At 39.4% G+C, this 24,290-nt stretch overlaps 1 protein-coding gene across 1 annotated transcript in view; it reads left to right on the forward strand.

Moving 5' to 3' along the window:
• LOC108719591 (stromal interaction molecule 2) overlaps positions 1-24,290 on the forward strand; it is a 64,017-nt gene that overhangs the window by 24,456 nt on the left and 15,271 nt on the right. Inside the window, exon 3 of the mRNA XM_041588336.1 lies at positions 10,918-11,032. Within this exon, the coding sequence (XP_041444270.1) occupies positions 10,918-11,032 (115 nt within the window). The remainder of the gene's footprint in view (positions 1-10,917; positions 11,033-24,290) is intronic.

The raw sequence follows: 24,290 nt of genomic DNA on the forward strand, positions 1-24,290 counted from the left end.
CTGTATGTGTTTCAAATATGTAAAGGTGTAGCCTTCTATAACCAATGATTAACAGCACACTTCCAAAGCTTTGTGTCCTTACATAGAAAATCAATAAAATACTGACATTGATTGGTGAGGCTGAAGGGGCTTATTCCCCTATACCCTTTATTTTTTTTACCTAAATATATTCAACACTGATTCTGGAGATCTCCAGACTCGTTGAAGACTAAAGCTGGTCATAGACGTAACAATTACGATCTTTCTTGGAAAAGATCTTTCCAAGAAAGATCATTCCTTTCAATAAACACGTGTAGAGCTGAATCGTCCGATATTCAGATAGAAACAATAGAACTCCACCTGTATCTGACGATTCAGCACTAACAATGGCCGATGTTGGGGTCCCTTCAAGGTACCCGATCAAAATTTTCCGTCCAGCCATATCGACGAGCTGACCAACATCTGCCGATATCGGTCGGCTCTTTTCCCACCCTACACGCACTGAATATCGTACGAAAATTAGTTTCGTACGATATTATCTGTGCGTCTATGGCACCTTAAAGCTGGCCATAGATGTGCAGATTTTACTCTTTGCATGACAAAATGTTGTTTGTTTCAATGTAACTATCTACAACTAACCATTCAGATTAAAATAAGTAGAAAAATAACAAGTCAGACAATGTTCTGGCCATTAATTGACAGGCAGCAATAGATACGAAAATGATTATGCTATTAAAAAATCTCTGAAAAATTATTCCGACTCCACGAGTGGTCTGAAAATCATACGAAACGGCATCTTTGTGTCTTTTGGCAGCTTTAGAAAGTACTTGTGAGCTGTGGGCGTACAGGGTCTTCTTTATACAGTAAGATGCTTGATAATATAAATATCCTTGTGGAGAGAGGGAGAACCTTATGTGTTGTGGTACAGGTATAGGATCCATTATCCAGAAAGCTCTGAATTACATGAAGGCCATCTCCACGTCTCAGACTCCATTTTATCCAAATAATCCAAATATTAAAAAATGATTTCCTTTTTTCCTGTAATAATAAATGAGTACCGTATATACTCGAGTATAAGCCGATCCGAGTATAAGCCGAGGTACCTAATTTTACCTACGAAAACTGGGAAAACTTATTGACTCTAGTATAAGCCTAGACACAACTACAGCCCTGTCTCCCAGCAGCGCACCTTCCGCCAAAGAGACTCCCCCAGCGATAGACCGGACTTCTTTGCAAAGTTGATGGTGACAGAGAATTGTGCAGAGAGTGCTGTGTGTCATAAAACCATCACTGATCTTTCGTATAACCAACAGATGGCGCTGTGTGATATTGCCATCACTGTTAATCCTTTATTCAACCAACAGATGGCGCTGTGTGATATTGCAGTTACTGTTATTCTTTGATATAACCAACAGATGGCGCTGTGTGATATTGCAGTTACTGTTATTCTTTGATATAACCAACAGAGGGCGCACTGTTATTCTGTCATAAAACCAACAGAGGGCATTGTGGGATATTGCAGTCTCTCCCCAAGTGAACTGTTGGTATAGGAATGATTAAAAGTGACTGCAATCTCGGCTACTGCCCGCTGACATTTTGGATGCTGAAAAACTCGGCTTATACTCGAGTATATACGGTACCTTGTACTTGATCCCAACTAAGATATAATTAATCCTTACTGGAGGTAAAACCAGCCTACTGGTTTTTTTTAATGTTTACATGATATTCTAGTTAGGGATGCACAGAATCCAGGATTCGGTTCAGGATTCGGCCTTTTTCAGCAGGATTCGGATTCGGCGGAATCCTTCTTCCCAGCTGAACCGAATCCGAATTTGCATATGCAAATTAGGGACATGGAGGGAAATCACATGACTTTGTCACAAAACAAATGAATAAAATTTTTTACCACCCCTAATTAGCATATGCAAATTAGGATTCAGTTCAGTATTCGGCCGAATCTTTCAAGAAGGATTCGGGGGTTCGGCCGAATCCAAAATATAGTGGATTCGGTGCATCCCTAATTCTAGTAGACTTAAGGAGTGAAGAAAAAACAGGTCCCAAGCATTCTGGATAATGGTTCCAATCCCTGTATTAAAGACCATATATGAATTTGTTACTGTGTGACAAATGAGTGGGTTATCAGAGCAAGAGCATAAGTGTAACGTGACCTATTCTACTAAAGTACAGCCACACAAATGTAATTATTTTTAAAGGTAACTAGACATGTAATAAGGGACCCAAAAATTGTATAGCATGTCACTAGTGGAAGTATGAAAATGTTCAAGGAAAGGACAAGGAAAGGCAAAAAAATGAGATCCCATTTGTATTTTCTTTAATGAAAAAGAAACCAATATACTTTAATTAAAAAATGTGTACCGTTTTTATAAGAAACCTGACTGTATGCAGTGAAATTCTCTCTTCATTTACTGCTGTGGTTAGGAATTGTCAGACGGTCCCTAACTGCTGAGCAGGGAAATAATCATACTTATGAACAGCAGGGGGAGCCCCTCCTTACTTCCCAGCCATGCAGAACTCAAGCAGCTTTGTTTATGACGATCCCTAAGCAGCCCAGACCACACTGAGCATGTGCACAGTCTTAGTCTTGCAAAGATGTTTAACAAAGTTACAAGATGGTGACCCCCTGTAGCCAACTTTGAAAGCATAAATCATTTGTTTGATTAGGCTTTGTGGTGCAGTAAGTTCATGTTTATGTTTAATATACAAAATACAGCATTTCTAGCCTTATTATATTTTAGACTTTCCTTGTCCTTTAATGCCTAAATACTAAACTATATTCTTATTTGTTCTTGCTCCATATAAACGTTGGTGTTTGGATTTGCCATACTTTCGAATGAAAACCTTTTCTTTTAAAATATTGGTTTTTTAGCAGCATATTTGCAGTTATTACTGGATACTTCAATATCCATCTATTTAATTGTATCTACTTTTAAAATCATTGAATTCTGATTTTCAAAATACCTGTTTTATTCTGGTTTGTACTAAATTCTCTAATTCAGATACATGACCATGAAATTAAACCTTCTGTATGAAATACATTTTAGACATTTAATTATCATTTTTTCCCCTTCTGGAATGGGCACTTAGAAAATTCCATCCCAACTTCAGTTAGGCTTTGGGAGAAAAGCTTTTTATGTTGGTCTGCATCTGTAAATGTAAATCTTACCATGTAAATGGCTCTTATGAAGAGATCGATCGGCTAGTAACTTCATTACAGATGTCATTTTCATGATTTTTCCATGAGCCATTTTACAGTCCTTGACATTATTCTGAACCTTGGTCTGCTTCTGCATGATTTCTAAATGCATTTTCTGATCTTAAATAATGATTCTGGTTTCCTTTTCATGCTTCCCAGCTAGCTAAAAGTAAGTTCTCATTCTGTATGTGTGTGTGTGTGTGTATGTGTGTGAATGTGCTTGTGTGAACGTGTTTCATATCCATATTCATCTAACATTAAATGTACCATACATACATTCATCCCCATGTCCTGTGTATAGAATATATTTATTAGAAGAATAAACACTGTCCTTTCTTTCAACAAACATACATATATATATATGACCTGTATTATACAAATCTCTTTATTTCTCTATTTAGTTGTGAATTAATAAAATGTAGCTCAGCATGCTGTGTGATGTAATATATCCCATGAAAAGCAAGAAGCTGTGTTGAGATGGTTTTAGTTAGGCACGATTTTAGCTGTAGTTTTGACTCCTTTAGAGTAGTTCACATGCTTATCGGGGCATACATGTGGCAAATTCACAGACTGCCAATCCAATATCTGGCCAGGGATCAATCCGTTATTTATCTGACAAAAATATTGAAGAAATCATCAAATGAGGACTGGATCTGGCACTATTAAAGGTAACTAGACATGTTATAAGGGACCCAAAAAATGGTATAGCATGTCACTAGTGGAAGTATGAAAATGTTCAAGGAAAGGACAAGGAAAGGCAAAAAAAAAGAGATCCCATTTTTATTTTCTTTAATGAAAAAGAAACCTATCTCCAATATACTTTAATTAAAAAATGTGTACTGTTTTTATAAGAAACCTGACTGTATGCAGTGAAATTCTCTCTTCATTTACGGCTGTGGTTAGGAATTGTCACAATAAAGTACCCCCTCTTGTAAAATATAAGGATATTATAAGTTAGAGGCATTCCATGACCATATAAAAGCACGAGGCCGAAGCCCGAGTGTTTTTATACAGGTCTTGGAACTCTGAGGTAACTTCTAATATACTCATATTTTACAACTGCGAGTACTTTTATTTATTATAATACACAAATATCAGTGAGTCATGTGACAGAAATGACATACAAACTCACCGTTTATAACTGATGACATCAGAACTCACCGTTTATAAGGATATAATTTATATATATATATATATATATATATTTTTTCATCTAAGGCCAGCTTTACAAGTTTCAAGCCTGCCCAATAAATGTCAATTTATAGGCAGGTATTGGCTGAGCAAACCATCATAAGGAGACCCCGCACACAGGCCAATAAGTTACTTGGTTGGCCAGTGTAAGGCATCATTATGACCATATATACCGGTATTCATACATTTACAGGTCTGTAGCGTGATGTCAAACATTTATATTCCATGCAGTAACTTGTCTGTATAGTAAGCGGTATAAAAGAGAAAGGAGACTGTTGTCTGTGTTAATTTTATTACTAAAGGACCAGGGCCATTATATGCAACTAACAAAGTGCTTTTGTAAATGTACTGGAATGTACTGGAAATTTGCAACGGTGGGTAGACATGAATTCATAGCACCCTTTGGTGAGCCAAATCTAAATATCTGTAAGATCTGATTGGTGTCTGGTAAAGACTGCGCTAATAGAAGAAATGGACCATTGAAAGTGACCAGTCACCTATAGTCATGAAAGAACCAGTAATTTAAAATGAAAAGGTGCAACTTGAATTAAGCAGTATACAGTTACCCTGCATGGGTCTTCTGTGTGTGCTTCACAAACCTGAAATAGTTCAAATAAGTTTCTGTGTAGCCATGGAGGCAGCCATAAATACTGGGCAATAGGGCACACATTTATACTGCAGATAACCTGTGTATGAAAAAGTGGTTTTAATTACAATATAGTTAGATAAATAGAGATCAAATGTTATTCTAAAAATCCAAATCTGAAAATAGTCCAGCTAAAATCGGTCAAGGTCATGTAGAAGTCAATGGCAAATGTCCCTTTTACAATTTGACGATGATCTGCGCTGGTTTTGTACAATAATCCAAAAAAGTCAAGGTTTTTGGGCGACAACTCGAAAAAGTAAGATTCTAACATCAAATTAGAAAAAGTCACCATTCGAGTGTCCAATTCAAAAAAGTTGTACTATTCAAATTATAGCCTGGTTTTGTTGATACTTTTCCCGCACTGAGTTTTTCAAGATGATTTTTGTTGATAAATGAGGTAAATTCGTGGATGGGTATAAGGTCGACTTTGTTTTAATAAAAAAAAAAATGGGAAAAATTAGAGTTTTAGTAAATTTTCCTGTAAAAATCCAAGAGCAGGTGGTTAATACACAAGCCTGGTGGTAGATAACAAGTGCAGGAATGGGACCTGTTATCCAGAATGCTCGGACCTGTGGTTTTCCAGATAAGGGGTATCTCTATAATTTGGGTCTCCATATTAGTTGGGCTCAAGTACAAGGTACTGTTTTATTACAGAGAAAACAATAATTTTTAAAAGTCTGAATCATTAAAATGGAGCCTTAGTGTGATGGCCTTCTCGTAATTCTGAGCCTTCTGGATAACGGACCTCGTGTGTAACTGTATGTGTTATAAGGGGCAATGATTATAGACACAACAGAGATGGTAAATGGTAAATAATTGAAGATTTTATTAATGGAACATTACTGTAATAAACTTTGCACCTGAAATAATACATAAGAGGCATATGGTAATAGAGGATTTTGAGAAAACATTCACTTTTTTTTTTACTTTTATAAATAACCGTTAGCCACTTGCAGAGAAATGTATTTATGAGCAATGGGACATGCGGTTATGCCAAGTGCTTTAAATGAGAAGTAAACTTAAAAATGAATATGTATAAAAATGCCATATTTTATATACTGAGTATATTGCACCAGCCTAAAGCTTGTCAATAGCAGCAATGATCCAGGACTGTAAACTTGTCACAGGGGGTCACCATCTTGGAAAGTGTCTGTGACACTCATATGCTCAGTGGGCTCTGAGCAGCTGTTGAGAAGCTAAACTTAGGGTTCGTCACTAATTATCCAGCAGAAAATGAGGGTTGTCTGTCTGTGATATAAGCTGATGCTACAGGGCTGATTGTTAAATTCTGATGCTAATTGCACTGGTTTCTGTGCTGCCATATAGTAATTATGTGTATAAATTACTAATCCGCCTTATATTGTGACATTTCTATTCTATGTGTACTGTATATTGTGAGTGGGCCCCTAAGTTCAGTAAGTGACAGCAGCACAGAGCATGTGCAGTGATTCAGCAGAAAAGAATATTGGGAGCTACTGGGGCATCTTTGGAGACACAGATCTTTTCTGCTAAAGGGCTGTGGTTGCCTTGGGCTGTTCATAAGCCCAAAACATATTGTACAACATTTCCAGCTACTTCTTTAGTTAGATTTTAGTTCTCCTTTAAAGGAGAAGGAAACCCTATAGAAAAAAACCCCATACCCTCCCCCCACCTCCCCCCAGGCTAACTGCCCCCCCGGGGAAATGCCCCCATACTTTATATTTACCCCTCGTCGCAGATTCTGGCAGCGGACGTCACGGCATCCATCTTCCGGGTCCTTGGTAAACTGACTGGGAGATCGGCAATCTCCGTTAATTTTGGCGCATGGGCAGTTGTTTAAAACTGCCAAATTGCTCCAACTGCGCATGCGCCGGCATACCGATCTCCCAGTTAGCTTGCCGAGGACCCAGAAAAAGTCTGTTGCCAGAATCTGCGACGAGGGGCAAATATAAAGAATATGGCATTTCCCCGGGGGCAGTGAGTCTGGGGGGAGGTGGTTGGGTGGTACGGGTTTTTTTTTTCTATAGGGCTTCCTTCTCCTTTAAGCTCTGCATTCCTATGTAGTCCCAGCACTGATTTGATGTGCATAAAAATAAGACATTTTATAAAATGTAGTGTACTGCATTTGTATTTTTAAAAATGTAATGTCTCAGACCGATTTAGTGTGTGTACTTCTGTATGCTAGGAGGAAGTGTGTGGATGCTAATGTTTCCGTCTCGGGCTTGCACACAGCTAATGGTGTAATGTACAACAGAAACATCTCGCAAATGTCATAGGTTTTCCTGTTTCTCTTCTGGAACATGCCTACCTTTTGCTTCCGTAACTGCTGTTGATTTCCCACGACAAAAGTCTCTTGATATTAATAACCCTTTCTGCAATGCTGTACTTTAACTTATATTTCACTGTTATTGGGTGTATTTGTATTTGCATTTGCATCAAAGAGATCAACACCAGGATTTACAGGCTTATTTTATGTTAACTCCTCTTTTTGAGCCAGCAAGGTGGCTCAGCGGTTAGATTGCTGTGTGAATGTGATAACGCACCTTAGATTGTAAGCTCCACTGGTGCAGGGACTAATGTAACATAAACATAGGCATTATATCATGATTCATATTTATAATGTACCAGTAAACCCCCGATTCTCTAAAGAATCGTTAATGAAAGAATGGTAACAACAGTGAGGCAGCAAAATGCGATGGGTGCTGATTCACTCGGCATCCCCAGGCAGCAACTGGCGACGCTAATTTGTGGGGATGTAGAGTGAATCTGTGCCTATTGCTTGTTATTACCTATCTGCTATTAGAATTCTTAAATTTTGAGTTTATTGGTAGTAAAGTGTTACTGAAAAATTTCTTTATAAACAACATTTTTTGTGAAAATGTTCTCCTGTCCTTGAATGAGTTCTCCCTGGTGAGCTGTACTTAAAATCTTGACTTTAACATCAGATGAACGCTGCACTCTTGAAAATGCAACATAAAGTTGACCATGACCAAACACAGGCTCAGATAGGTAAATGCCGACTTTATCCAATGTTTGTCCTTGTGATTTGTTGATTGTCATGGCAAATGCAGCCTTAATGGGGAATTGTCGTCGTTTAAGTTTAAAAGGTAATTCCTGGTCAGAACTGGTAAGGTCAATTCTGGGAATCAAAACAGTATCACCGCTATGGGATCCTGTAAGCACTTCTGCCTTGATAACATTTTGTCTCATGCTCTTCACAACCAACCGTGTACCGTTACATAAACCTTGCTTAGTGTTAGGGTAGGGGCACACGGCGCGATTTCGCCGCGATTCTGCGCTGGGCGAGTTGTCGCTGCGTTTTTTAAGCCGAAATAGCTTTGCTAACTTTGGCGCTGGCGTCAATGCAAATCGCGGCGAAATCGCTGCGCTAATTCACACGCGGCGATTCTTTTTCTACTGTCGCCCGGAAACGCTCAGCGAGGCAACTTCGGACGACAATAGAAAACGAATCGCCGCGTGTGAATTAGCGCAGCGATTTCGCCGCGATTTGCATTGACGCCAGCGCCAAAGTTAGCAAAGCTATTTCGGCTTAAAAAACGCAGCGACAACTCGCTTAGCGCAGAATCGCGGCGAAATCGCGCCGTGTGCCCCTACCCTTAAGGTTTCTTAACAGCATGACTATTGTTCCTACTTTGAGTATAAGATTGTGTTGTGGTAATCCAGCATTGTTGATAGTGTTTAAATATTCTAATGGGAAGTTAAGTTTCTCACTTTCGTCTTCAGAATCAATACAGTCAGTACTCAGAAAGACACAGCTTTGTCCAGGAAGTAATGCAATCACTTGGTTGTTTATCATGTCAACATCAATATTTTTTGGAGATAATATAGCCCGTTTTGCTAAAAATGGCCACCCACGCAGGTACGCAACCGGTTCCCCTCCTAGAGTGACGCTAGTGCCGCCATTAGACAAACTTGCAAAGGAGTAGCAAGATGGCCGACGCTTATACAGACTTTAGTGGGCGGATGACAAACTCGCAGAGGAGTAGCAAGATGGCCGACGCTTATACAGACTTTAGTGGGCGGATTTGGCAGTGGGCGGATGACAAAGTCGCAGAGGAGTAGCAAGATGGCCGACGCTTATACAGACTTTCGTGCAGGTACGCAACCGGTTCCCCTCCTAGAGTGACGCTAGCGCCGCCATTAGACAAACTTGCAAAGGAGTAGCAAGATGGCCGATGCTTATACAGACTTTAGTGGGCGGATGACAAACTCGCAGAGGAGTAGCAAGATGGCCGACGCTTATACAGACTTTAGTGGGCGGATTTGGCAGTGGGCGGATGACAAAGTCGCAGAGGAGTAGCAAGATGGCCGACGCTTATACAGACTTTCGTGCAGGTACGCAACCGGTTCCCCTAGTGTGACGGTGAGCGCATCTGCCTCCCTAGATCCTAACCTTCCAGCGGTCGCCGCCTGAGTGAGCAGGAAAGAAGAGGCGGCGGGAGGCAGAAGGAGACGGTGAGCGCATCTGCCTCCCTAGATCCTAACCTTCCAGCGCATCTGCCTCCCCGATCCTAACCTGTTCTGATCCTAACCTTCCAGCACATCTGCTAATCGAAGGCCGCATCTATGTCTTTCGGCTGAAGTTGCGCGCGCATCTCATAGATCCTAACCGAAGTTGCGTGCGCATCTGCCTCCCCTCCACTCGGGACATAGATAGGCCTTCGGTTAGTATATAGGATTTGCCCTGGTGTTCCTGTTGCAGTATCTGGTATATTATATATTACTGCTTTTCTTTATTCATTTTTTTTAACTACTTTTTCTAGCTATGCCCCATGGTGTCTTAACCCCAGGAGCATTAAGTCGGTGTTGGGGAAAAAGGGAGACACCTATTGTCAAATAAATAGTTCTAGTCACTTTGTTTCCATGGGAAGTTGACTGATGTGCCATTTCTCTCCTGACACTCACAAGGAAACTTCGGGCAACTTCAGAATACGAAGCGCCGCGTGTGCCATGCCGCAGGCGATTTTTCATTATAGCCAGTGGAAGACGGGGAAGCCGTTCGGGGAGATAGTCGCCCCAAAGAAGAGGCAATTAGTCGCCAGGCGACAAATTGCCTTGCTCCAGATATTCCAAACTTGAGAGTTGGAATATTCAAAAGCCACAAAAAAAAAAAATGATCACCAATTGCAAACTGTCTCCATATACACTAATAATGAAAGGGGTCTTTCACCTTTACATGTTAATGTTTCCACATTGTTAAGAGACAATTGCACTGTACAGTCCCTTTATACTGCCTATAGGTAATTTTTATACTCTTGTTTGCATAACAGCAAGGATCTATCTCTCTCTATCTTTAATCAGGGCTGTGTGTGTGTATATGTACCTGTATATGTACACACACAGAAGTATGGGATCCATTATCTGGAAACCCGTTATCCGGAAAGCTCTGAAAATGCAAAAGCAGTCCCCCATAGACTCCATTTTATCTAAATAATCCAAGTTTTTAAAAATTATTTCCTTTTTCTCTGTAATAATAAAACAGTGACTTGTACTTGATCCAAACTAAGATAAATTATTGGAAGCAAAACCAGCCTATTGGGTTTATTTAATGTTTACATGATTTCCAAGGTATGAAGATCCAAATTACGGAAAACCCCAGGTACCAAGCATTTTGGATTGTAATTGTTATGTGAATGGCCAAAAAAAAACGCACTTTTTATACTGCAATTTTAATATAGTTGTCTGTCCTACACACGCCTTGTACTGTAGTTGTTGCTGATATTGTGGCTGATGTGATAGCTTTGTGGAGAAGAAGGTATTTCTGGGATCTGGTTCAATTAAACATGTTTATTATTTTAACATATTTGGCTGGCATGGGTGAAATGGGGGACAAAAATAGCTTCCTTGCGTGAATATTCTAAAAATGTTCTTTGGAAATTTCTTGTAGTTTCTTCGAGAGGACTTGAACTACAAAGATGCCTCGCAGAAGCACAACCATTTGCACAGAGAAGATAAGCATATCACAGTTGAAGATCTGTGGGCGCAATGGAAAACCTCTGAAGGTAGGTATTTGCCCTTCTCCTGGTTCACCTTTAAGTTAACTTTTAGTATGTTATAGAATGGCTAATTCTATGCAGCTTTTCAATTGGTCTTCATTTTTTTTTATAGTTTTGAATGATTTGCTTCTTCTGACTTTTTCCATCTTTCAAATAGGGATCACTGACCCCATCTAAAAACAAATGCTCTGTAAGCCTACAAATGTATTGTTATTGCTACTTATTACTCATTTTTTATTCAGGCCTCTCAAACTCACATTCCAGTTTCTTATTCAAACCAAATGTCATAGAAATACTGATTAATAGAGGAGGAAGAGAGGGATACTTATGTATGTTGTGCAGGTCTGAAGGTAAAAAGTTACCAAGATACTTAAAGAAGAAGAAAAGGCTTCATGCACTTGGGGGTGCCAAATGTTAGTCACCCCAAGTGATTGTATTGACTTACCTGAAACCCCGGGCCGGTGCTCCTATCAGCAGAAAACTGCACCGACCCGGGGTTATACCAGTGAGCACCACGGAGTGATCCTCTTCAGGCTTCTTCTTTCTCAAATTTCCCAGGGCAAGCGCATGCGCAGCTGAACGAAATAGCCGACTTTTTAGTTAAACTTCGGCTTTTCGTTCTACTGCGCATGTGCAGCCGAGTGAAGGAAAGAGGAAGAGTATGGCTCCGCGTCAATACAATCACTTAGTGGGGTCTAATATTTGGCACCCAAGTGCACAAAGCCTTTCCTTCTCCTTTAAAATAAGTACCAAATTTTAGGAACAAGCCACTATGTGCTTATCATGACAAGGAAGTGTTCTTGGATTCTCTCAATCATTGATGCCATATTTTGTTGGTATTCCTGCTACTGGCAAGCTCCACTCTAGATAAAATTGGGGTTTTATGTTTTAAATGGTGTAGCTTGTTCTTTGCATGGAACATTCTTTGTTTGCATACTGCTATATCAGGAGCATCTGTTTGACTTTTCAGTCTGTGAAGATGCTTGGCTAGTGCAAGCAATATGGGAGCTATCTTCCATTGATCAAAGTCAGAAAGTAGGAAAATCCTGTGGAAGAGAGAGAATACTGTGGCATATTTCAGCCAGATGTACAGTATTATATTCCCCCCATTTCTTATCGGATCTCTGCTAATAATTTGCTGAGGAGGAATAATTGTGTGTCACATTGTGCCTCAAACTCAATTGCCCTTTATGGGCCCACTTCCCATTAGCATCAGTGCCTATGTCTGACTACAACCTGCTGCAAGTTCTGGCTATTTACATTGCTAGTATTATTCAAAACACTGGCGAAGCAACACTGTTACTCCTTCTATTACTAGTGGTTGGATGCATTTCTTAGAACTTTATGATGACGATACATACACTTAATCATGTTTACCGGAAGATACATATTCAGAGAGATAGAGGCAGTTCCCTTTTTGGAAAAACAAGTCTGGGTGTTGGGATGAAGTAAGGGCTTTGTAGCTGGGAAGAGTGTATGTTAATTACTCCGAATACAGGGCCTACTTTATAGCAGGATAGACACCTCTAAAGATGACATACATTGTCAGATCAATTGTTTAGTGATGTCACCAAATGAGCAGATCTGGGCCTGATTTTGCCACCCAATTGATAAGCAAATTGTGGCCAATAGTCAGATCATGCAGTAGATAGGCTTATGTCAGGGGTGACCAAACTTTTTGCAACGAGGTCCAGATTTGGTGAGGTGAAAATGTGTGGGGGCCGACCATTCAGCCCGATATTCTTTGAACCATTAACATTACATTACAGGAATTGAGTAATCGTAGCAGTAATATTTGGGCACATTAGTGAAATGATCTGCCGCTTGGTCTATACTGCTGCCTGTGTGCTGAAGGTGTTAGCAATAGACATGTACAGGCCGCAATTGGCCCCCGGGCCGCACTTTGGACATGCCTGGTTTATGTGGTCCTCACCCAGTGGCATTTTGAACCTGCCCAATTTATTTCTGACCAATCTTTGGACAGATATACTGGCCTCACAAACTTATCGGTGAGCTCAAAACACTGAACAATAAACTGCCGACTGTCTGAATGCTACATATTAGGCTTATGCCACACGGGCCTGAAACACACACAGCAGAATTCAGCACCAAAATTCAAAGTCTTGCGTTTCAGCGCTGAAACCTGTAGCATGTGCTTAGTTTCAGCCCACGTGTGGTGTTAGCCTAAAGGTGGCCATAGACGTAGAGATCCGCTCGTTTGGCGGTCGCCAAATGAGCAGATCTCTTCCCGATATGCCCACATTGAAGTGCCCATTATCGGGCTGATCCGATTGAGTTATTTAGATTGTATTCAACAGCTCTCCAATTTGCAAGTTCATTAATCTGGTTGCAAGGGTCCAAATTACCATAGCAACCATGCACTGATTTAAATAAGACTGGAATATGAATGAGAGTGACTGATTAGAAAGATCACTTATAAAAAGTAGCAACAACAGTACAGTTGTAGCCTTACAGAGCATTTAAGAAAGCTGGAAAGAGTCAAAAGAAGATGGCAAATAATTCAAATACTATAAATATGAATAATGAAGACCAATTGAAAATTTGCTTAGAATTAGCAATTCTGTAACATACTAAAAGTTAAGTTTAAAGGGAACCATCTCTTTACATTAATTTTAGCACCAGAGCTCTAATTACTGTTCTTTTAGTAATACACAGTACAGGTATATGCAGGACGTGAAGATTCTTCCATAAAAGTCCCACTATTTTCTTGCACTCAGGAACGGAGCCTAAAAATGCAGTGACCTGAACCACTAGAACATATCAAGGTCTTTGTGCTGCCAAGAAAGGAATGTAATTTAATAAAGCAAAGCTTGTAGCTGAAGAAATAGTCTTGTACTGTGCAGCCTGAGCCTGGCAAGGGTTCAAAGCCTTTCTTATTGGGTCGTCCCTGTGGAGTCCACTGCTTAATCTCTTTTACAATACTCTTTTCTACTTTCAAGCATGAAGAGAATGGCAAAGAGAGTTAAAATGGTTTTCCTCCTTTCACTCAAGTAACAAACAGCAAACTTGCCTTCTCGTGTTGGGATTTAAAACTTATATATGTTTTTGTAATATACATAACAAGCCTTCTTGGTTAACCAAACTTTCACAGATACCTTTCAGCATACCTCCTAACTGTCCCTTTTTCGGAGGGACAGTCCCTCTTTTGACAGCTCAACCCGCAGTCCCTCATTTGTACTGGAAAGTCCCTCTTTTCTCTGCACTGAACAGCCAGAAAAAGAAACAATGTTTCTCACTTAATTGGCTTTTAGCAGAGAGCACAGAACAGCTAACAGGTGTTGGGATGTATGCTTTCAGGTGTGTTTCACGTTTCAGTTTTGTTTTTGCGTTCAGAAATCACTGCAGCAAAACACTTTGGTGTCAATACCCATGAGTGGGTTTACTGCTGTGTTAATTCTGCAGCATGTTTTATAGGTGTAAGGCAAAGAGAATAAAGTCAAATACATTTTAGGACAAATAACACCCTTTAATTTTGTGAAAAGGCCAAAATTGCACTTCCCTTGATTGGTGGTTACTTAAAAGCACCTCGGGGGTCATTTATCAACACTGGGCAAATTTGTCCATGGGCAGTAACCCATGGCAACCAATCAAATTGTTGCATTCATTGTTCTACCTGCAGCTGGCTTCAAAAAGCTAATCACTAATTGGTTGCTATAGGTAACTGCCCATGGGCAAGTTTGTCCAGTGTTGATAAATGAACCGCCGTCTTTTGTTGATCCATAATGAAATATCAAGAAACTGTATCAGGCAGTTGATTTGAATCATTTTTCCTCCCGCCCCTGGAGCAATAACCTACTCAGAAGGCAAAATGTTAAAATTTTCTAGGGATGCACCGAATCCAGGATTCGGCATTCGGCATTCAGCCAGGATTCTGCTTTTTTCAGCAGGATTCGGCCGAATCCTTTTGCCCAACCGAACCGAATCCTAATTTGCATATGCATATTTGGGGCGTGGAGGGAAATCATGTGACTTTTTGTCACAAAACAAGGAAGTAAAAATGTTTTCCCCCTACCCACTCCTAATTTCCATATGCAAATTAGGATTTGTTTCGGTATTCAGCCTAATCTCTCGCAAAGGATTCGGGGGTTCGGCCCAATCCAAAATAGTGGATTCAGTGCATCCCTAAAATTTTCCTAATTTGCTATTATCCTAAGGATTAGAGAAAAATGAATTTGTAAAATGTAAGACTTGCTGTACAGGTATGGGATCCAGTATTCAGAAACCCATTATCCAGAAATCTTGGAATTACAGAAAGGTAATCTCCCATAGACTCCATTTTTTTTTTCCCAAACAATTTCCTTTTCCTCTGTAATAATAAAACCGTACAGGTATGGGATCCGTTATCTGGAAATCCATTATCCAGAAAGCTCCGAATTACGGAAAGGTCGTCTCCCATAGACTCTATTATAAGCAAATAATCCAGATTTCAAAAATTATTTTTTCCTCTGTAATAAAGCAGTAGCTTGTACTTGATCCAAACTAAGATATAATTAATCCTTATTGGAGGCAAAACAAGCCTATTGGGTTTATTTAATGTTTATATGGTTTTCTAGCAGACTTAATGTATGAAGATCCAATTTACAGAAAGATCCATTATCTGGAAAACACCAGGTCCCGAGTATTCTGGATAACAGGTCCCATACCTGTACCCTGTACTTGATCCAAACTAAGATATAATTAATCATTTTTGGAGGCAAAACCAGCCTATTGGGTTTATTTAATGTTTATATGATTTTCTAGCAGACTTAATGTATGCAGATCAAAGTTACATAAAGATCCATTAGGTCCTGAGCATTCCGGATAACAGGTCCCATCCCTTGTACTTGGTTCAAACTAAGATATAATTAATCCTAATTGGAAGCAAAACCAGCCTATTGGGTTTATTTAATGTTTACATGATTTTCTAGCAGACTTAATGTATGCAGATCAAAGTTACATAAAGATCCATTAGGTCCTGAGCATTCCGGATAACAGGTCCCATCCCTTGTACTTGGTTCAAACTAAGATATAATTAATCCTAATTGGAAGCAAAACCAGCCTATTGGGTTTATTTAATGTTTACATGATTTTCTAGTAGACTTAAGGTATGAGGATCCAAATGACAGAAAGATCCATTATCTGGAAAACCTCATGTCCCGAGTATTCTGTATAACAAGTCCCATACCTGTACTTGATCCCAACTAAGATATAATTTATTCTTATTGGAGGCAAAAACCAGCCTATTGAGTTTATTTAATGTTTACATGATTTTCTAGCAGACTTAATGTATGAAGATCAAAGTTCCATTATCTGGAAAAACAGGTCCTGAGATCCATTATCTGGAGAACATCAGGTCCTGAGCATTCCAGATAACAGGTCCCATCCCTGTAGTAGACACAGCAGCACTGTGACAAGACAAATCCTTGCCTATGTAGTTGGCCTTTATATCGCCATGCAGTGGTATAGTGACTGTCTCTGCACTTTTGTGCCACCAGGTATGGAGTGAATGGGTTTGCAGTGGCGGCTACTGTGAGCCAGTTTGTGATCCTCTTGTAAATCGACCAAATGCAGATGAATTTTAATAAATAATAAATTATTTAAAAATATTAAATTAATAAATTAATATGTTTTAATACTCAAAAAATTGGTCATATTCTCTATGCTTTACTTTTTATCTCTAAGCAGTACTCCTTGCAGCTCAGGTTTAAGGCTCAGTACTTGTGGGGGTTCTTTATTAATTGGGTGGCAACTTTTGCTTCTTCGTGGATCTGGACCCGTGACAACGGAACTCTGCCAAATAAACTAACAAGACCAATCGCATTGTATTGATGAGCATTTCTTTGGGTACAGGCTCACCGGAAAACATGAGATCAGTCCAACCATGGGTTGTGTCAGAAGACCTACAACTTCACTAGGTGGCAACCCATTGATCTGCCTTGTGACTGCTGAACAGCCCCTCATTTATTTTGTGGGCCTAAGCTTTTCTGAATTGTGTTGTTCTGCCCTTTAGGATCATTATAGCGAGTGGTCTGATTATTCTACTTCTTTCATAACGCTAGAGTGCCCCAACCCAGGTTTACTGGCACAAAACTGTGCCAGTAAAGAAATCCCTCTAATCTTTGTTTGTAGCTTTCTTTTTAAATCTTTTTTGTAACTTTCCATACTTGAACACATTAAAGTCCCCTCTTATAGGAAAACCTGCTGTAAACGAAACACGCTGAGGTTCTCCTCCTGTGGTACCTTTGTCGCTTTTATTTAATTTTTTAATTTTTTTTTATTTTATTAATTAATTTTATTTTAATTTTAGTAATCTTCTACAGCCTAAGTGCAAATAGGAAATTAATAATTTAAACCAACACATTGAGTTTTATCAAATTTGTTCCCTCTCGCAAACCACTTTGTTTTTCTTTTTTATCTCCTCCAACATACAGTAAAGATTAACCTGCAGCAGAGCAGGAATTTCAAAACATAAAAGGGAAGAAAAATCTCTTCTAACAAAGTAATGTTTGGGCTGCATAGAGTACAGCTTGTATTGTGTTGTGCAAAAATGTTCTAATTAAGCTGGATAATAAAAGGCGACAATGAATGATTGTAATAATTTGGCAATAGCTAAATCTGTGCAAGCCCTGACATGTACTAATAAAAGATTATGTATTACAGCTCTGTGGTAGTGAGAGGAAAAATCCAAAATGTTGGTAATATGCGTTCAACTGTGGTTTTGTTTTTTTAATAGGGAAATTGTGCATTGATTCAGATGTATTGAATTTTATTAATCTGTGCCAAAGAAATTTGGTAAATTGAGCTGCTTTGTTGTGTTTTGTTAATCAGTTCTTTTTTTTTCGATATCTCAGAAGTAATTTAGGATTAGAGCAAGATAAGCAGTGGGAAAATATTTGGCCTAAATGCTATGCCATAAATAGCCATAGGTATGGGACCGGTTATCCAGAATGAGCTCCGCCGCACTTACTCTGCACTGATACGCGAGTACTTTGTTAGGGGCACTTTCAGGGTTACTCAACTATGCGGAGGGGGGTGAAGCAGGGAGGGGGACCCTCTAGCATAGTAGGTAGGGGCTTTTCTTATGCGTGGGGTTGGTTTTCCTTTAAACATTATGAGAAAACGCAATAGACTTGTTTTGCCACAATAAGGCGTAATTCTATGTTAGCTGGGAACGAGTACTAGGTACTGTATTATTATTACAGAGAATAAGGAAATCATTTATAAAACTTAGAGATATTTGCTTTAAATGCAGTCTATGGGGGTTGGCTTTCCAGCTTTCTGAATAATGGGTTTCCAGATAACAGATCCTACGTTTGTATAACAAAGTATGACGAAAAGTTTGGCCCTTTCATTCGGGTCACGGGTGGATTTGTTTGGTACGCTTTTGAGACACAGGTTTAAACACCATTAAGCACGTAAGTGAATTGATTCTGTTTTATGCTGCCCAATTGCACCCACTTGAGTTCAGTGAGTTTTGCTTTTGATGTGAGTTCCGGATTAATTTTCCTGCCAAGTTCTACGTGGGCACTGCCACAGATGAAAGAATAAAGTCCGTTCACGCTTGTGTTGCCATGTAGAAGAATATATGAAACTGTACAAGCAGACATGTGCATGCTTCAAAGCCAATCACTATTTGTTGACATGAATAGACACTTGCCGGCACTTTTCATTGGCAGAATTCTATAGGTTTCTTTATACTGGTTTGATCATGGTTATTATCAATATTTCTAACTCTCAATGCATTTTTTTTATTGAGTGCCATGGCAATGAGGAGCCATGTGAAGGTATGGGACCTGTTATGCAGAATGCTCAGGGCCTGGGGGTTTCTGGATAACTGATCTTTCCATAATTTGGATCGTCATACCTTAAGTCTACTAGAAAATCATGTAAACATTAAATAAACCCAATAGGCTGGTTTTGCTTCCAATAAGGATTAATTATCTTAGTTGGGACCAAGTACAAGGTACTGTTTTATTATTACAGAGTAAAAGGAAATAATTTTTAAAAATGTGGATTATTTGGATAAAATGGAGTCTATGGGAGATGGGCATTCCGTAATTCGGAGCTTTCTGGATAACTCCCATACCTGTGATTTCTCCTCCATACATTTGGAGGGGAAATCACATGCATAGGACTGAGTTTGACGCTTCACTTGATGTTCATGGGCCACAACCTAGAGTCCTGCACGGAACCAATTTCTACGCCCCGGATCCATACCCACTTTGATCCGCAACCCGCCGGCTACCATCAAACAGTAGGGTACCCCGAATCCTTCACGAAAGATTCGTGCGAATACCAAAGTGAATCCAAATCCTAATTTGTATATGCAAATTAATGCAAAGTCACAATTTACTCCCGTCCCTAATTTGCATATGCAAATTAGGATTCAGATTGAGTTCGGCCGGGCAGAAGAATTTGTCTGAATCCTTCTGAAAAAGGCAGAATCCCGAACCAAATCCTGCATTCGGTGCATCCCTATCAAACAGAAATTGATGTTGCTGCAAACCGGAAGTGACTGCATTACAAGTGGGCGAGGACAGAAACAAGCTTTGTAAAACTTTAAAAGGAGTAAAATATAGACAGTAGTACATTTTTAAAATTTAGATGAGACCTGCAACCCGTAGACCCACAACTATTCCCGCACTTGAATATCCTCCCCTCATTCCACAGGGTGCCAAATTTTTTTGCGGGTGACTCTACCACTGCCTGAGTTGGGTAATGGAGATTTGGCCCTTAAGTGAAGGGCTAGTGGCCACTGGATATTCTTTCCCAGTCTAGTTAAATGTGCTACATACACAGTTCACGCTGCTGTATTCCTTGCCGTTGCTTAGGTATGCTCTCAATTTCCCTAGTCAACTATAACAGCTGTCATCACCCCTACTAGACATAAATAGATGGGGTCCTTGTAATGAAGTCTATGGACTAAACTGTAGTGCTGGGGTTTAAAATTTGTGTGATCATTTTAGTGTCCGTGGTTGTTATTGTTTTTTATGTGTGCGTCTGACCAACCACCCAACACACACCTTTTAGTCTTGTGGCCAAATACAGGCACTGTGATTCTAATAACAAATCTAACAAAATTATCCTACTGTATAAATAAATATATTTTCATGTATCCGTACAAAGCAGTGTCGTTTAAAAAGATTTCCTTTAAGCCCCAATAAGGAAGTTTAGCTCTTTCAATCTAACATCAGAATACATTGTCTGTCAGCATTCATGTGTTAAATAACGCTGCAAAAATACATTATCCAAAGATCTGCTGAATTTTTCTAAAAAAGGTTAACATTCCTTTCCCTGCGTTTCTACTTTGCATCTCTGGTCTAGTTGAGAAACCCCATTGGTTGCCTTCGGAAGATTCCATTAACATTACTTAACCCGAACGGAGCGTAACATTGCACATTATAAGTTAGCTGAGCATAACAAATTTTTGAAAATCTTGCCTCTGCTTTAAATAGGTTTATGAAACGGTAAATAGGCGGCATACTTAGGTTGTACAGTATGATATCTATCTCTTTAGCTACACCAGACTGTAGCCCACCGTGGTGTTTGTGTGCTTAACATGAATTGTAATGTATGGCTAAACTGCAGGTATCTGCACCAGGGCAATACACAGTGCTGGATGTGTGTAGTCTAGCTATGCAGGTACCTTTAAAGGGGATGCAAAAGGCAAAAAAAATATAATTGCAGTTTTACTTTCTTTAATGAAAAATAAATCATCTCCAATATACTTCAATTAAAAAATGTGTACCTTTTTATAAGAAAACTGACTGTATGCAGTGAAATTCCCCCTTCGTTTTACTTGCTCTTACAGCTGCAGTTAGGAAACTTCAGACGATCCCTAACTGCTCTACAGGGAAACGATCATACTTTCAAACGGCACCTTACTTCCCAGAACTTGAGCAGCTTTGTTTGTTTCCCCTGTAACAACTGTGTAGATTTGTATCCACAGACCCAGAGCAGTCTGTATATTCTGATTATTAAACAATCTTGCTGTATCAGCTTCTGGCAGATATTATTTGTCCTGTTCTGTTTTGATCATTTATGACGATCCCTAAGCTTAACCCTCCCAACTGAACCCCAGACCACACCGAGCATGTGCATAGTCTTGCAAAGATGTTTAACAAAGTTACAAGATGACAGCCCCCTGTAGCCAACTTTGAAAGCATAAATCATTTGTTTAATTATGCTTCTGGTGCAGTAAGTTCATGTTTATATTTAGTATACAAAATACAGCATTTCTAACATTGTTCTATTTTAGACTTTAGTTGCCCTTTTAAGGGGCTGTTCACCTTAACAGAAATTTCAAAGAGAACTTCAGATGTAATGACTTTTTGAGTATCTTTTTATAATCTGTATGCTTTCTAAGCACTAAGCTTTTTTTAAAATCACAGAGAAAAGTACAAGTTGCGGCCATTTTTCAGGTGCTATAAAAAAGGAAAATCGCGAGAGAATTCTGGAAGTTCACTCCTGTAGCAGTTTCTTATCCGTTCTCCAATTGGTATCGATATTATAAATCCATTCGCTGTGAAACAGCGCTTCTCAAGGAAGCTTAAGGAAAGACAGTAAGAAAAGATAAAAAAATAAATAAAAACTATGTTCCAAATATAGTGTAATAGGTTTTGTCGTTTCCAACTCTTTCATTCAGCGGAACAAGGTTGCACTTATTCTTAAAGGGGACCGGTCACCCAAAAAAAGTATTCAAAATCCTATTTTATCACATTAGTCAAGCAAAATGAACTTTAATTACAATATGTAAATTATTTGAATCTTGCTTCCTTCAGTCTGGGAATTCATAATTATAGCAAGCAGGCAGGAGCCATTTTGTGGACACTGTTATTAAGACAAGCCTTGTATCATCTCCGAATCTTGTTTGTTTACCAGAATGGGGGACCTGATGTCCATCCCCATGCCCTGCCTACACAATTAAACAGTGAAGAGAATGGGGGAATGTGTGGAGAGCAGTGACATCTAGGAAGTGCTGAATGGAAATGAAAGTAATTGTCTGCCCCGCCTCTATGCCCATGGATTCAATAAAAAACAAGCAGAATGGTGCTTATCAGTCTTTCCAGGTTCTAGTGCGATTGTCTGGTACGCTGTGTTTGGAGTCTGGTTACTTAAGCCGGTGTATTGCTCCACTCCTAGCGTGATCCTTCCCTTTCGCACCCTGGTTGACGTCACTAAGCCCCACCTGATGCGTTTCGTCACTCCGGACTTTCTCAAAGGCTTCTGCTACTCTAACAGAGCACGTCCTAATGCTTCTGAGCTTCACTCTGAGCTGCTAAGGGTTTTCAGGTGCTGCTGACTAATTTATCAACTCATGTAACAACTTTTCATAATAAGACCAGCAATCTGGTTTATAGATATGATCATGTGTGAGAGGGACAAAATCCAACAGATTCATTCTTACAATCTAAAGTTTAGTTAGAAAAATGGTAGTTATAAAAGCAGTTGGGGAAAAAAGTCATTATTTGTTGTTTACTATATATGAAGGGGAACGAGCCCTTCATTTTAGTAACCATTAGCTTTCTTAAATTGACATTTCTTTAACTTGATATCATGTACCCCGGGGAGATGCCGAGTTAGGAAGAGGGTCCCCCTTTTACCGTTCTTTTTCCCTACATCTTGTCTTTGTTTACTGTTGACTGTCCTGTTGAGTTAAAGTGATACTGTCATGGGATAAAAAATTTTTCAAAACATATCAGTTAATAGTGCTGCTCCAGCACAACATTGTACTGAAATCCTTTTCTCAATAGACCAAACCTATTTATTATATTTAATTTTGAAATCTGACATGGGGCTATACATATCAGTTTCCCAGCTGCCCTCAGTCATGTGACTTGTGCTCTGATTAACTTCAGTCACTCTTTACTGCTGCACTGCAAGTTGGAGTGATGTGATATCCCCCCCCCCAGCAGCCAAGCAAAAGAACAATGGGAAGGTAACCAGATAGCAGCTCCCTAACACAAGATGACAGCTGCTTGGTAGATCTAAGAACAGCACTCCATAGTAAAATCCAGGTCCCACTGAGACTCCAAACTCACAAACCGCTGTGGAGCGCTGATCATGAACAAATCAGGAGTCTGACACAGTTAACATCAATCTTCGGCTTTATTCAGACGCATGTGAGGATGACAGTGGAGGGTGTACAAATCTAATGCGTTTCGTGCCCCATAACTGGGCACTTCATCAGAGATGCGACACATTAAGTTACATTGAGTAGGAGAAACAACAGCCTGCCAGAAAGCAGTTCCATCCTAAAGTGCTGGCTCTTTCTGAAAGCACATGACCAGGCAAAATGACCTGTGATGACTGCCTACATACCAATATTACAACTTAAAAATAAATACACTTGCTGGTTCAGGAATTAAAGTTTATATTGTAGAGTGAATTATTTGCAGGGTAAACAGTGTAATTTAGAAATAAAAAATACATCATAAAAATCATGACAGAATCCCTTAAAGGGTAGGAAAGGAGTCCAAAGACAAGGTCGAGTTGTATACAACCTGAAAAATGAGTTTCCGAGGGTATTTTTCAGTCAACTCTAATTTTCCAGGTTAAAAAAAACTATAATTTTTTGAGATTTATTAAATGCTGAGACTGGAAATAGCTCGAATCCAAAAATACACCATCTAAAACCTGTCGAGGTCATGCAGAAGTCAATGGCAGAGGTCCCTTCAATCATTTGAAGATGTTAATAGCCTTCATAATGTTCAGGGTTTTTCAGTGGGTTTCATTTGAAAACTCGATTAATACAATTGATTCTCGTTGGAAAACCTGTGTTAACCGGAAATTCACGGATTCGAGTTTTTACTTAAATTATAAACCTTTTGAGTTGAGAGTTCATGTGAGGAATAAAAAAACCTCACAAAGCTCTAAAATCCGACCCTTGATAAATACCCCCATAGAATTGCGGTCCCAGAGAAGCCCAGGTTATCATGGGGGCCAGCTTGACTTTCTTGTGGATAAATGTTAAGACACCAATGGAAAATGCCTGAAGCTGGCTATGGCCTATTGATACTGGTACAGCTTAATTTGTATCTGGAAATGCACATTACGTTTTCACACCAAAATCTGGCTGTACCAGTGATGCAATTTAAGTCTGCCATAAAGCGTGGTGCATGTGGATGTTTTTTGCTAGTGCAGAAACCGCTGTGTGTGTCATGGGCAATGGTTTCTGCTGATTTTGTTTGCTATGTTTTGCCAATTAAAATATGTGGTACATGACCACCTGTGGAGCAAGCCATAAAGGTCCTTCAGCAGGTTA

This window comes from Xenopus laevis, chromosome 1L (assembly GCF_017654675.1).
Source record: "Xenopus laevis strain J_2021 chromosome 1L, Xenopus_laevis_v10.1, whole genome shotgun sequence".
NCBI lineage: Eukaryota > Metazoa > Chordata > Amphibia > Anura > Pipidae > Xenopus > Xenopus laevis.